The following is a 14,207-nucleotide window of genomic DNA, read 5'->3' as shown; positions in this document are numbered from 1 at the left end:
AAAAAGCTCAACAACACGTCAAGTCCACCTAGCGAACATCCAGTGAGGTAGATCTACACTTCCAATACAAACTTCGTCACATCTTTGTGCTGTTAGAAAAAACCCTCCTCTCTGTCCAGCACTGGGCTACAGAGGCATTTTATCCCTGAGATTGCTCGAATACCTGAGAATAAGTTGCAGGAATTAGGTCCTTTCTCTCTCTCTCTCTCTCTCTCTCTCTTTTTTTGACTTTTTCTTTTCTTAAAGATTAAAATATACAAAAATACAAAAAACAGAATATTTATATTAAAAAAAAAAAAGACGACAAACGAACCCAAAGATACGTCATCCACGCACATCCTAGTGCAGCTTTCACTTGGCGTTGGCTTCGGCACGGACGGGGCGGCCGGCCCCGGGAGAATAAAATTTATTGTCACCGGGGCCAATAAATAAAGGCAAGGCTGGGGGGTGGCGGGGAGAGACGACGGCAGACGCTGACACCCTGCTCCCCCTTTCCCTCTGCCCCTGGGCAGGCTTAGCCCAGGGGCCATCAGTTTCTGGCACACGGCACGGGCAGGAGGAGCAGCGGCGTTTCTGTCCTGCGTGGGTTTGATCCACGTGGAAGAGCCAGGCTTGGTGGTGTCGCCTCCAAGCTGCGTGCTGACGTGCGGGAGCCCCGGCTGGGTTGCGTTTCCCCGAGGGAAACACCACCAGCAAAACCCCGGCAGCTGGCTTAAGCACTTCCAGCCCTCGCAGCCTTCCCGCTGCCCAGCTCCGTGTTTCGGAAGCGGGGAGACCTGCGAGCGAGGAGCTGGGGGAGCCGCGGGGCCGGCCCGTGGGCGTCCCCCAGCTCTGCCGCCCTCGTCTCTCCCTCCTCCGGGCACGGGGCAGGGGAGCAGGGAGCCGCGAGAGCCTCCCTGAGATGCTGCCTCTCTGCTCCTCCTCCCAGAGACGCTACTGCCCGGCTTCATGGAGAATAAAGACGAATCAAACGTGTTTCTTTTTACCCGCGAGAGGTGCGCTGAATGCTCCCCCCACTGTTTTTGGAGCCATCCCAATTAAAAGTGGGCTTCGGGGAGGAAAAGGTGCCGCCGTCTCCCCTCCCCGCTCCCTCCTCCTGGCCCCCCGTGGCCGCCCGTTGCCTTGCCAAAGCCTCTCCATCCCGGTGTTAGCCCCCGCCGCCGCCTGCCATCATTCCCGGGTTTCGGGGAGCAGGGGCGAGCTGTGCATGTCCTCCTCCTCTCGGAAGTAGGCAGGCTTTCCCTGAGAGCTGGGGGACTGCTGCGCTTTCGCGGGGCAGTTGGCGACCATGTGGCTGATGCTCTGGCAGAAGTGGCATTTCTTGGGCTGCGGCGGGAGCTTGCACTCTTTGGCGTGGTGGTCCAGCCCGCCGCAGTTGTAGCATCTGCGAGGGGAGGAGAGAGATTCGAGGAGGAGAAACAAAAGGAGAGGGGTCGCTGCCGCCGAGGGTGGTGGCGGCGGCGGCTCCAGTTTTACTCCCCCAGTGGGTTTGGACCTGGCCCAGTGGTGCTGCTGGTACCCAGGAGATGGCAGCAAACCCACGTGCCGAAAGCAAGCGTGTGGGGACAAAATGGGACATTGGGGGCTCACATCCCTCCAGCACGACCGCTGTCATGGATCCTGTGTCTATGGGTCCTGCATTTTGGGTTACCGCCAGCCTGCATGGTACAAGCCACCAGCACTCGGAGCAGCAGGAACAGGCAGTCGCATGGCCGGTGGCCCCAGCTGGGAGGACAGGGACCGTGGCCATCAGCACGGGGACAGCCCCGAGGGTGGCTTGTCTGAGGCTGTGCCTTCGCAGCACGCACCCCCAGGTGCCGCTTTCGTGCTGGAACAACACGGGGAGCAGGAGCTGCCTTGTGCCCATTTCTCATCCTGCATTGTTCTAGGATGGCCACGACCATTTGCTCTTTGCTTCTCCTCCCCAGTTCCTTCCCAACCGATTGGAAAACCCAAATTTTAGGTGAACAGCCAGGGAAGAGGGCAGCAGTGCCGGACCTCGCTCTGGGGGCCCTGAGCCTCACCGTGGGACACGCTGCCAGGACGTCCGGCCGTTTCCTTCCCACAAGGAAGGGTTTCTCTTAGGGAAAATTACCCCTGCCCAGCTCGGCCGGCCGCGGCTCCCGCTCACAAGGGGAGCATCAGCCCGGGGTGTCCCCGACCTCTGCCCTCTCCCTTCGGCTTCTCTGCCCTTTCCCCACCAAGCTGCATCTGCCGCTCATTAAGCGCAGGAGGAAGCCACTTTCCCAGAGGAAGGGCCGCTGCCCACCCCGTGCCCTGCTGCCCCCCAGCTCCGCTTGCCTGCCCAAAGCAGGCAGGATGGGGCCGCCCCGGCCCAGCTCACACCCATGCATGGGGCAGCCTCCTGGGGACCACGGGGACATGAGGGGGACGCTGAGCACATAGCCCCTGCTGGAGCCCAGCCCCAGGCACCTCCTGGCACCCGCAGGGCTCCGAAGCAGCCCCGGATCAGGCCCCAGCCGCCCCTTACCGGTCTCCTTTCGATCTGCGTTTCTGGAGGCTCTTCCCCTTGGGTCTCCTCTCGCTGCCGATGCAGAAGACGCCCCCCGGGCCGGTCACCCGGATGGACTCCAAACCTTTGGATGACTTCTTGAAGGTGAATTCGACAGCTTCGCCCTCCTTCAGGCTGCGGAAGCCCTCCATGTGGAGCTTGCTCTGGGGGCAGGAGAGGACAGGGATCAGCACCAAACCAAGGCGCCCCCAGCCCCGGCACACCCCAAGCCCCATCCCACAGCACCAGGGCTGCCGGTGTCCCCTGTGCCTGCCACCCAAGGGCGCAGACACCAGGGACCGAGCTCGACCGTGCACCTTCATCTGTTTGTTGATGCGGAGCTGAGGCACGCAGCCAAGCTGGGCTCATTGATCCAGCAAACTGGGGCCAGCGGAGCCAGACCTGACCCTAATTTCAGTGGGGTGTGCTGCAAAATGCTGGCTGTCCGTGCTGCAGCCCCCTTCTCCCCCCGTCCCACACTGCCCATTGCAACCTCCTGATGCCACAGGCTGGGGATGCTCGCGCAGAGATGCAAAACTTCATTTTGAAAAGACAAAAGGACCTCGAGGCTTTGCACGTGCAGCCCTTCTCGCCTCCCCATGGAGAGGCAGAACCAGGGGGACACGGCCCGAGCCCCCTGCGCCCATACCCGCAGCAAGTCCGGGAGCTTTTGCCCTAAACCACGGCTGCACCGCAGAGGCTGCAACACGGGGGTGGGAATTGGGGCCCTCAGGGCGGCATCTGCTAGTCCCTCCCTGCTCCGCTTCCCAGAACAATAAGGAGCTTTTCTCCGGGGCCCAAAGGCTGCAGTTGCCCAACGTAACATGCCAGGGCTGCTACCAAAAATACGAGTCTCCCCTGGCCTTGGCTCACCCCAGCTCTGCGCTGCTTTTGCCTGAGCATCCTTAAAAAGCTGCCGAGCTGGGTGCTGGCCCAGGGTAACCCTAAATGCAGCAGCTTCCCCGTGGCTCCAGCCGTTTAAACGCCCCCAGCAATTAAGCAGCCATTTGGCCCTGGCTCAGCACCGACTGGGGGCATCTCCCAGCCCCGGGGGTCATCGCGCTGATCGACACCGTGAAAACAAACGGGTTCGGAGAGACGCAGGCTGCGAGGGAGTTCGTGAGAGGACGGAAAAATCCTCTCCACTTTCCCCGAGCCCTGTCCATTTCAGGACACCTTCGCGCGGAGCTGGGACGGGCGATGCGCCCAGCACCTCCTGCCCACCCGTGCCAGTGAGCGCTGCCACCCTCATCGCTGCCGGGCCGGGAGCACCGCATCCCAGGCGGCCGTTCGAGCGGAGGTTTGGCTCGGCTTCGTTAGCGGAGGCTTAACGAGCGGGAGCAAAGAGTTAAGGGGGATTTGCTGGCGGAGGGAGGAGCAGCTCCAGCCTCGCTGGGCTGGGATTCCCGGCAGAGCCCGACGCCTGCGCGGCTGCATGCAGCGGGGACCCTGCTTTTATGAATGGAGCATCTCCCATTCATGGGCTGCCGAGTTCCCATCACGTGGCCGCGGCCGCCCGTGCTTCCCGCAGGGATCCTCCGCGGGCACGCTGCCCGTCCGGGCAGCCCCGCCGCCTTCCCTCTTCCCTCCTCCTCTTCGCCCTTCAAATCTGCCCGGGACCCGCGTGGAGACACCCCGCAGGAGAGCAGGGAGGGAGGAAATGGAGCCGTTGGGGTTTAAGGGTGATTTTTTTTCAGTGGGATCTTGGAGGATGCGCGTGCATCTGTGGGCACGTGCAAGCGAAAGCGCAGCAGAGCTTGAGAAGCTGCTCCTTCTTTCGTCCCTTCCATTCCCAAACCTCCTGGGGGGTTTTAGCCACACCAGTCCCTACCACCACGTCCTAGAGCCTGGCTCTGGCTGGGACAGAGCTCACGGGGCTGGGGTGGGCCAGGCCGCCCTGGGAGAGATCACCAGAAACCTCTGCTTCCTTCCACTGCCAAATCAGAGCCAGAATTTAAGCTACGGGTTTAACCTCCTCCCTGCTGATGAGGACACACTGGGACAAGCTCTGCCCACACGCTGCTGCTCCAAGCAGTCCCATCACCGCCCGCCACTGGTGAACAGCCTGCCACGCTCAGCACCCCCCCCACACCTCTCCCCAGCCCCAGCCCGGCCCCCTGGTGCCCCACATCACCGGGAGGATGCTGAGCACCTCCCCAGCACCAGCTCTGTGTCTGCCCCAGCCGCCAGCAAAGCGCAAGGAGGTGCCTGGCTCAGCCCCAGCACCCCGGGGTCGGCCACAGCAGCTGCCGTCGGGGGCGAGGAGGGGACGAGCTTTGCTTGGTGGCACTGCCAGAGGCTGGGGGATGCGAGGGAGGCCGGGGGACACGAGGCAGCCTCCACCGGGGTGTTTACAGCCGCGGCCGGCCCAGCTGTGTTTACACTGCCGGCGATGAAAACTCGCAGGCGCTCGGCCCCGTGCTCCGGGACAAAGCTGAGCCAAAGTGGGGGGGGGGGACCCCGGCACCATTCCCTGGGGGCTGCTGCACCCCTGGGTGCCGGGCTCCCACTCTTCACCCCTCCCACTCTGAGCACCCACCCCACTCCCCGCCATCGCCCCGCTTTGGCAGGACCAAAGAGGACGAGGAGGGCCGGGGCAGAAGCTGCCGCAACATGATGGGGAAGCGATTTATTTTCCAGCAGCGGGCGAGGATGACAACCGCCTCCTCGGCCCCCGGCCCCCTCCGCCAAAAGGCCAAAGGAAACGCCCTCTCCCCGGGGAAGAAGGGGGGCAGCGGCCGGGGCGCCCCAGCTCTCCCCCCGCCGCGGCCTTTTGAAGTGAGCTGCGAGTGGCTGGTGGTCCCTGCGCATCCCCCTGCCCCCTTCCCAAAACACACACATTGCTGGCATTCCTCTGTTATCAGATAGGTAATCAAACTGCAGCCCATTGAATTAGCTGCATACCTCCTGCATCTGAAAGGAAGGGGCCCAGAGCCCCCGTCCCACACCACACACAAAGCGGGAGCCTTCCCAGGCCTCCACACACACACGCGCACACACACACACACACACACACACACACACACCCCAAAAAATAAAGAGAGGAAGGGGGGGGCTCGGAGCGAGCCGGGGATGCTGGTGAGGGGGAGCGCAGGGGAGGGCTTGGGCTGGGAGCCACCGGGGCCGGCCAGCGAGAACAAAGGGCCGGCGGCGGCCGAGCTCACGCCGGCCAAATTCCAGGAGTTCCAGGCCACGGCGGGGGGAGGAAGGGTGGCCGGCATGGACGCGGCCCCACTGACCCCCTTCGCTGGCCATGGGGGCTGGAAGCCCCAGTGCTGCACTGCGGTTGCCCCCGCCAAGCTCCGTTGTGCCCCCGTGCACCGGCCCCGGGCCCGCAGCAGAGCCGGGTCCTGCAGCCCACGGGTTGGTCTCGGGGAGACGGTTTGGGGGCAGGGGGTGTAGAACGACCCCGTGCTCTCCATCACAAAGCATTGACAATAAAACTGTGTTTTAAAGCATATCCCAGCGCAGGGATCTCACTCGTCATCATTAGGGCCCAGAGTTAACCGGTGGGACGAGAAGCAGCAGCAGCAGCACCGGCACTGCCTGGCCCAGCTCCCCGTGGTGCTGAGTGGCCCCGCAGCCCCACCACGGGCCCTTCGCCCCTTTTCCACCCATCCCGCACCCCGGTGGCTCCAACATCATTTACCACAGACAAAGACCCAGCACGTGAGCGGCCGAGCGCTGCCCACCGCCCCAGCACATCCCCGCAGACCCCAACTTCACCCATTTCCCCTTCCCCACCTGCACGTGGGCACCTTCCTCCCTCCTCTTCCTCCCACCCCACAAAACCCCCACGGCAGCCCCGTCATTAGCGCTGCTTCCCCTTGGGGCTGGAGCACCCCAAACCCAGCCTCTGCTCCCCAAACCGCGGCAGCGGCTCCGCTTTTTGCCCCCAACCCCGCTGGGCGCTGGAGGGGCTCGGCCGGCCCCGGGGTCACCATTGTCCCCGCGGCCGCCCCAGCGCGACACAAGGGGACGTTTATTCCAGCCGGCCCCGGCCACTCAATCAAACCATCTTTGTGTCCGGAGGGGCCTCGGGCGGCGCGGCCGCTGCACCTCGCCCTTATCTGCGCGGGGGAATCGCCGCGCTTTCAACTCAAATCTCTGGGAAAACAAGCTGGGTCGGGATGCTGCCTTAAGAGCGGCTCCGGGACCGCGAGCGCGGCACCGAGCTGTGCCAGGGGATGGCCGGGCTGTGCTCTGAGCTGGCTGCGGCGTTTCGGGCAGCCCGTGCCTCAGTTTCCCCCTCGCAGTCAGGAAAGACCCCCCTGGCAGCCAGCACACAGAGCTTGGATCCCACAGCGGGGGCACCAAACCCTATAGACTGCACCCCGTGGGAGCTGCGCCCACCCCGCTGCCCCTGTTTTAGGGTTGGGCTTGGCGCGGCCCCCAGCCCCCACGCAGAGCAGCCCCTTCCTCGCTCCCACCCCAGGAACGAGTGGGCACACAGAGGGCTCCCGCTCGCCCGGTTTGGGCTAACGCTTGCCCAGTTTGGGCTGGCACGGCGGCGATTCCTGCCCGGCCGGCACAAACAGCTCCATCGGCTCGACGGCCCCCGTGGGACGGGGCAGCCCCAGCCCAGCCTGGGAGCGGTTTCAGCCCAGCAGCTGCTGCTGCCCGCCGGGGAACGAGCCCCAGGGCACGTTGTGGCCAGGCTGGGCTCTGCCAGCGGGGCACCGGGGAACATTGGCCACATCCACAGCCCGTGCCCAGGCAGGATCCGTCCCCTGAGCGAAGCCCTTCCCTCTTCCCAAATTGCCATTTCCCAGCGCCGCTGGACGGAGCGAGCACCAGGGACTGTACTGAGGCTGTTCTGGGGCTCACGCGCAGGAATCGGAGCAGGAATCTTCTCCTGCTGCCCGGCCCTCGGTGCGAACATCGGGGCAGATGCTCAGCCTGGCAGGAGGCGGTGGTGCAGGGGGAGATGCCTGCAGGACCCCGCCGCAGGGAGCCCAGGGGATTTCACCGAAACCCTACTGGGGATTTTCCAGGCTCTCCCTCCTGCAATCTGGAGCAAAGCCCTCCAACATTTTTTTTTTTTCTAATTCAAGCAAAACCAAAACAAAGCCACGTTCCTGCCAAAATAACCACGCGTTCCCTCAATTTTCCACCATAAGCAAGCAACATTAAACACTAGATTAATTCTGGGGGGGGAAAAAGCACCCACTGAGGGTCTAAGACATCAGTTGCCTGCCCTAAATCCACCCCCTCAGCTCGCTCCGTTGGGTTTTTACCTGCCCCCAGGTTGCCAAACCCTCGCTCGCTTCCCAGGCAGGCACCTGGTGCTGCGAGGGGGCCAGCACCAGCTAATTAGGATCAGCTGCTGCATCTTAATTTCATACTCCCATATTAAAGCAGGGGCACGTCCAGGAGCGGCAGCACCCCTTCCTTCGGCGGGGTCAGCTTTGTCCTGGTTATTTTTAGGAGCAAATAAATGGGGAAAAGGAAAAGCCAGGGCTTGGGGCAGCAGGGGAAGGGGCTGGCGAAGACCCCGGCTCCATCCTGACCCTCCCCAGCTCCGCGCCAGTGCCTTAGAGAATGGGAGAAATCCCATTCATTTGGGCCATTTTATCTCGGAGACCATTTAAGGGTGTTTTCTCTCCCTGCCCGTCACCCTGGGGGCTCGAGAGCTGGGGATGGGGGAAGGGATGTGCCTGCAGCCATCAGTTAATCTTTAGACAGAGACAGGAGGCTTTTTTTGTGTGCAACTTGAGGGAGTTTCAGGGCAGGAATAAAGCCGCTCTCTTTCACCGCTCGCCATCGGGCACCGCGTTCCCAGGAATTCCCCTTCCCAGGGCGCGGCGCGTGGTGCGCCGTGATTTTATCCAGCGGTTATTTAAATAAAATAAATAAAAATAAAAATTAATTAAATAAAGCCATTGCTCTCGCCTCCCCTCCCCCTCCCCCCCCCCCCCCCCCCCCCCGTGAAAGCGGAGAGGCCAAAGTGCATTGCTGCCCCCCGGGGAGCCCTTCCCGAGGGGACGCGGTAAATCCCCCCCCGCTCCCGCAGCCACCCACGCCGGCACCCCGGGACGCCCACCCACGGCTGGGGTGACCCCAGCCCCACGCGGAGGCAGGAGCAACCACGCACCCGAGTGGAAAAATGGGATTTTTAATACCAACCCCACGGGCATCGCTGCTCCGATGCGCTGACTTAGGCGCACGCTGCCCCTTCCCCTTGCTGCCACCCCCACGGGGGCCGCATCCTGCCCCATGGCAGGCAGCAGGAAGGCAAGACCCCGCTCCCGGGGGAGAAATGCCCCGTGTGCCCCCCCCACCTTTGCGCTCGCTCAGGGATGGAGCTGCCTCAAAACCCGTGCTTTTGTTAACATTTCTCATCTCATCACCTCCGAGCCCTGCTTGGGGACACGGCACCAGTCCTTGTCCCCCTCCAACCCATCCCCTGTGCACCCGTGTGGGGACAGAGCCCCTCTGCCCCCCTCTGCGGGGCTCCTGGGGCCAGGAGCCCCCTCCCCGTGCCAGCACACAGCCGGCTGGCGCCGTGCTGCGGGCAGGACAGGAGGGACACGTCCTGGTCGTGCCCCCCACGGACATGCGGGACCATGGCACCGAGATGCCAGAGGGCGAAGCCCTGCAGCCAGCAGCTCTCCTTGCCAAAAATCATGGAGCAAAAAGCCCCAATACTGCCGCTTTTAGCGAGGATTTAGACCTGTTGGGTTGGAGGAACGCTCTGAGACACGGAGCCGGGAGGCAGGGACAGCGCGAGGCTGCTGCGGGAGCAGCGAGGTCCCCATGGGACGGGCAGCACCATCTCCTCCTCTCTCTCTGCCAGGGCTACAGGGCCAATTTTTGGGATGGTTGTGCTCCCTCTGCTGCTCCAGCCAGCAGGCATTGAGCCTTGGGGACATGGGAAAGGGGCACACACATTTCCCCTTCTCCCTTTTGCCAGGTCTGCCTTCCCTGGCAGCCTGGCTGTGCCCTAAGCAATGCCCAGAGCAGCAGTGCGAGCCCAGGACCACATCCCTGGGGAGAACCACTGCAAATTTGGGGTCTTCACTAACACCAGCTGGATTTCTGCCACCTGGTGACCCCCAGCCCTTCACAGGCGCTGCTCAGCCCTCGGCATCCCCAGGACGACCTGCTCCGCTCCTCCGGGCTTCATCTCCCCACAGCCCCCAAATGAATCCATCTCCAGTGTCCAGGGGAGGCATTTTAACCCAAATGCCTCATTTTTAGCTCACAATGAGAGGGAAAGGCAGCCCTGGAGGAGCCCTGTTAGTCTCCTGTCCTGCAGAGATTTTAATCTCTTTGTGATCAGATAAAGGGGGAGAGAGATGGAGACGCGCTCCCTGCGGAGAAGGGCCATTCAGACCTGGTTCCTGTAATAAAGTGATTTAATAGATCTAAAGAGGCCAATTCCCTTCTTTCTCCCACAATTACTTCCTGTGGGTCATCATTCACATATGTAAATGAAGAGGGGAAGGAGCGGGTTATCGGGGAGCCGGGGGGGGCTCTGGGTGCTAAACCCCAATGGCTGCTTCGGGGCACCTCGCACCGCGCCGGGCACAGCACCCCGAGCGGCCCCCGCTGTGGCCGGGGTCTGCCTTTTGCCCTTCGGGGCCTGACCCCCTCCCCAGGGTGCGGAGACACCTCTGGTCCCTCTCCCCGGGTGCCGAGGAGGGGTCGGGGCGACCCCGCGGCTTCGCTGCAGGGGATCAGCGACCTTGTGCCGAGAGCGAGCGGGGTGGGAATCGGAGGATGCTCAGGGCGCTACGCCAGCCCCAACCCGCCTCAGTCCCGCGGGATGCGAAGGCCACGGTGCCACGAGCATCCCGGGTGGGACCCATGCACCGTCCTCAGGCACTGTGTTGCCTCTCCCCTACCCAAAATCACCCCGTGCCCGGTGCTCGCCGCGTTTCCCGAATGCGCCAAACCCCGTGCGGGGCTCCTGGCAAACGGGACGCCGGGAGGTCGCCCCTCTCCCCGGGATGCGCCGGCGGAGCCACCCGGCTAATTCTCTTTTCCTGCAGGAACGAGAGTGAGAGCAATCAGGAAACCAGACTGTCTGGGGGCAATAAAACCCGGGGAGAGCGGAGGGAGGCTCGCCCCCACCCGCGAGGTCCCGCTGCACCGCATTGACATGCAAAGACCCATTTGCTGCCCCTGGGGAGCACCCGGTACTCGGCTCGGCTTTCCCCTGCTGATTTGGAGCTATTGCCCCCAAATCCGGTTGTTTTTTTGGGAATTGGCTCCTACAAAGGCAGCTTCACAATGCCGCTGCCGAAGGAAGAGGGATTTGGTTCTCCCTTGTGCCTTTGCTTGCCTGGGCAGGGCTGGGAGCCCCTTGGGGACCCCAAATCCCAGGATGAGCCCTGCCAGGGTGAGGCACAGCCCCGGAGCTCAGCCCCACACCTGGGCTGCCCAGCAGACCGCAGGATGGACCCTGCTTTTGTGGGATTCGAGCCTGTTGTCAGCACCGGTCACTGGAGCCGGCTCTTCCAGGGGCTCCCCGGAGCTGGCATTCACGGCACCACCGCGCCGCCTCCATCCCCGTCCTGTTCCCGGCCGTACGCACAAAAACACACGAGTTTGCTCCCAAGATACCACGTTCCCTACATTCACATTGCTTCCCAGCCCTGATGACCACTGTTTTCCTCATCGGAGCGGGGACCCCGGCACAGCGGGGCACGCTCAGCACCCAGCCCCGTTTCCAAGCACGCAGGCGCTGAGCCCCATAACTCCCTCCTGGCGTTGCCCCATGGCCCCGATTCAGGCACCAGCTCCAAGCCCGTTTCCCCAGCCCCTACACCGGGTCCCCCCCTACACGGCGGATCCGTCCCCCCCCAGCGAGGCAGCTTTGAGCAGCCGCAGCCCCGAAATTGCGATCTCCCTCGGTGCAGGATCACCAACAGGATACGCGCGGGGCTTCCCCGCTCGGCAAGGTGCGCGGGTTAAATCCAGACACGAGACCGCCGCTACCCTACAGGATCCATAGGGGCGTGGATGTGCCCCTACACGCCTTTGTGCCAGCCACATCAGGACCAAGCACAGCCCCAGCCCGCTGCCAGGGAGCGGGGCACGTTTTGGGCAGGGCTTTTGTCCCCCAAAAACGCAGCACAGAGACCGAGCGTGGGTCACCGTGTTGCAGCCAGATTTGGTTTTCCAGTTCCCAGGGACAGCGTCCTGGGGGTCCGCACAGAGATAATTCCCCCCCCCTACAAGGATGAGCTGGGGAGAGCCCCATCCAGCATCCCTGCCTGGCTCAGGGGTCCCAGGACCCCACACCTGGGGGAAAGGCAGCTCTTTCCCCTTCCCCTCCACGGGGTGAGCAGCAGCCCTGCCCCAGCACGTCCCGTGCACCCCCTTTTCAAGCCGGCGGGCACCTGCTCCCCCGGCCCCTCTCCGAGCTCCAACGAGCTCCCCAGTGAACCACGATGAGAAAATGAAATCGCTCCGGGATCAGCTTACGGGGCCGGTCCCTGGAGAGGGCCGGGGGCTGCGGTGGGCACGGGCTGTGCCTGCCCTTCGCTGCCCTCCTCTCCCCGGGGAAACGAGCCCGGGGGCAGCCCGGCTCCCCAAGGACACCTCCCTAAAATTGGGGGGAGCGACGAGATCCCTTTTCGGGCAGCACAGGGGGCCCCATCCTGCACAGCGTCCCTCCGGCGGGCTGCTGGGGCTGCACCCCCTTTGCTCCCCACCCCAGGGCCCCACACAGGGGCCGGGCTCGCCGCCACGTACCTGGTGCACGAAGACGTCGACGGGCGAGTCCAGCGTCGCGCCGCCCTTGGCGGTCATGGAGAGGAAGCCGAAGCCCATGCGGACGTTGAACCACTTGCAGATGCCGGAGCCGTGCAGCGGCTGGGGCTCGTTTTCGGCCTTGGGCGAGTCTCCGGTCGTCTCCTCACCCGGCTTCGCACCTGGGGAGAGACCCACACCGAGCACCTGAGCTGGGGCTGGGGGAGCGCTGGGTGCCCCCAACACCGCCCAGGCCCCGCAGCCACCCAGGGAAGGAGCAGCAGGAGCCCCAGGTCGGGTCCTGCAGGCTGGAAAAGGCAAAAAAATTAAAAATAAAAAAATATTATGCAACTCCCTTCCCCAAACGCAGCGATCAGCCCAGCCTCCACGTGTGTGCGGGACCGCGCCGGGTGCCGGAGGAAGCAAAGGGAGCTGCTGCCGGCGTGACCCGGGCGGTGTGCGGGGTGGGAGCCCGAGGTCCGGCCCCCTCCCGAAATCGTTTAAAAAACAAAACAAGGAAAAAAAAATAATAAAAAAAAAAGCCAAAACGAAAAAAAAAATAAAAACAAACCAAAACCACGCAAAACCAGGAAAAACTGCCCCAAAACACCAACCCGCCCCCCAGCCCGGCGAGCCACGCCGGGGAAAGTATTTTACCCCGCCGGCAGCATCCGTCCCGCTGCACCCCTGCTCCCAGCTGACCCCCCCGCCCCCCCTCCAGCCCCGAGCTCCTGGGTTCATCCTGGGGCTGGGGGGGGGGGGGGGGGGGGTCGGGTGGCAAAAATCCTAAAAAAAAAAAAAAAAATCCCCAAAAATCCCCCAAATCCCCCCAGCTCTGCAGCGGGAGCGTGGCCACGCTCGGCCCGGCTTGGCCGCCGGGGTTGAGCGGGGCTCAGCGGGTCGGGTTTGGGGGGGGGGGGTGTCCCTCGCCCCCCGCCCCCCCCCGGCCGGGCTCTGTCGCCGTTATTAATAATCGCGGAGGCGAGGAAGGGCTGCGACAATAATATAACTTAACCTGCAAACTGCTGGTTGGAAACAGACCCCATCCCGACACTCGCTTGCAAATTCCGAGTTGTGGCTGTTACCGCCTCCTCCCTCCTCCTCCTCGGCCAGCTTTGAGGGTAGCAGCCCAGCCAAAAAAAAAAAAAAAAAAAAAAAAAAAAAAAAAAGGAAAAAAAAAAAAGAGGGGGGAAAAAAAAAAAAAAACAGAACCAAAAAAAAAAAAAAAGCCCAGCTTAGACCCCGACAGGAGGGAGCCGGGAGAGGTTTGACTCCATCTTCGCTCCAACAATAGGGGTGGGAGGGAGCGGGAGGGTTTTTTTTTCAAAGGCTCCCAAATTCTCGCAGACAATAGCGGCCCCCGCCCCCCCCCCCGGGGACCCACCCGCGGGGCTGGGGGGCGCCGGGCCCCGCTGGTCCAGCCCGCCCCCACGTGATCCTAATTTCCTAATTAACCCCCCGGTAATAGCGACACATTCCGGGAGGGATTTGGGAACTGGGGGGGGGGGGGGTTGAGCCCCCCCCCCCCATTTAGGGGCGAGGCCACCTGTCAAGGGGGGCGACACGACCCATTTGGGGGCGGCGGGGGGGACACGACCCCGTACCCCACGGGGGGAGGCAAGGACACGCGTGGGGGGGGGAGCGGGCACGGGGCAGAGCCCCTCGTCCTTTACCCGGGGAGGGGTTTTTTTTTAGGGCGGGGGGGGGGTTTCCAGGACACCGGCACCTCCCCACGGCCTCCTCTCCCCGGCCTCACCCCCCCCCGCCTCCCACCCACCCACCCACGCGTGTCCGGGGGGGCGGGGGGGGGGGGGGGGGGAGACCGCTTGCCCGGAGCCCCGGGGAGCGGGGCCGAGGCCGGGAGCGGGGCGGAGGCCGGGACAAAGGGCGAGTGCCCGCAGCCTCCCCAGCCTCCATTTCCGGCCGGAGGCTGCAGCCTCCCCTCCCGGCGGGGGCACAGCGCCTCCCGCCGCCTCCCTCCCGCGTGGTGCGAGGT

At 63.5% G+C, this 14,207-nt stretch overlaps 1 protein-coding gene across 1 annotated transcript; it reads right to left on the bottom strand.

Moving 5' to 3' along the window:
* Positions 1–1,170: 1,170 nt before the first annotated feature.
* LIN28A (lin-28 homolog A) lies at positions 1,171–13,257 on the bottom strand. Its single transcript, XM_035562354.1, has 4 exons — positions 13,227–13,257; positions 12,215–12,393; positions 2,492–2,676; positions 1,171–1,384 (listed from the first exon to the last, which is right to left on the bottom strand). Exons 1-4 carry the CDS (start codon positions 13,255–13,257, stop codon positions 1,171–1,173), a joined length of 609 nt encoding a protein of 202 aa, XP_035418247.1.
* Positions 13,258–14,207: the final 950 nt, after the last annotated feature.

The sequence above is a fragment of the Cygnus atratus genome, chromosome 23 (genome assembly GCF_013377495.2).
Source record: "Cygnus atratus isolate AKBS03 ecotype Queensland, Australia chromosome 23, CAtr_DNAZoo_HiC_assembly, whole genome shotgun sequence".
Lineage (NCBI taxonomy): Eukaryota > Metazoa > Chordata > Aves > Anseriformes > Anatidae > Cygnus > Cygnus atratus.
This window is presented reverse-complemented; position numbering and strand designations above follow the sequence as displayed.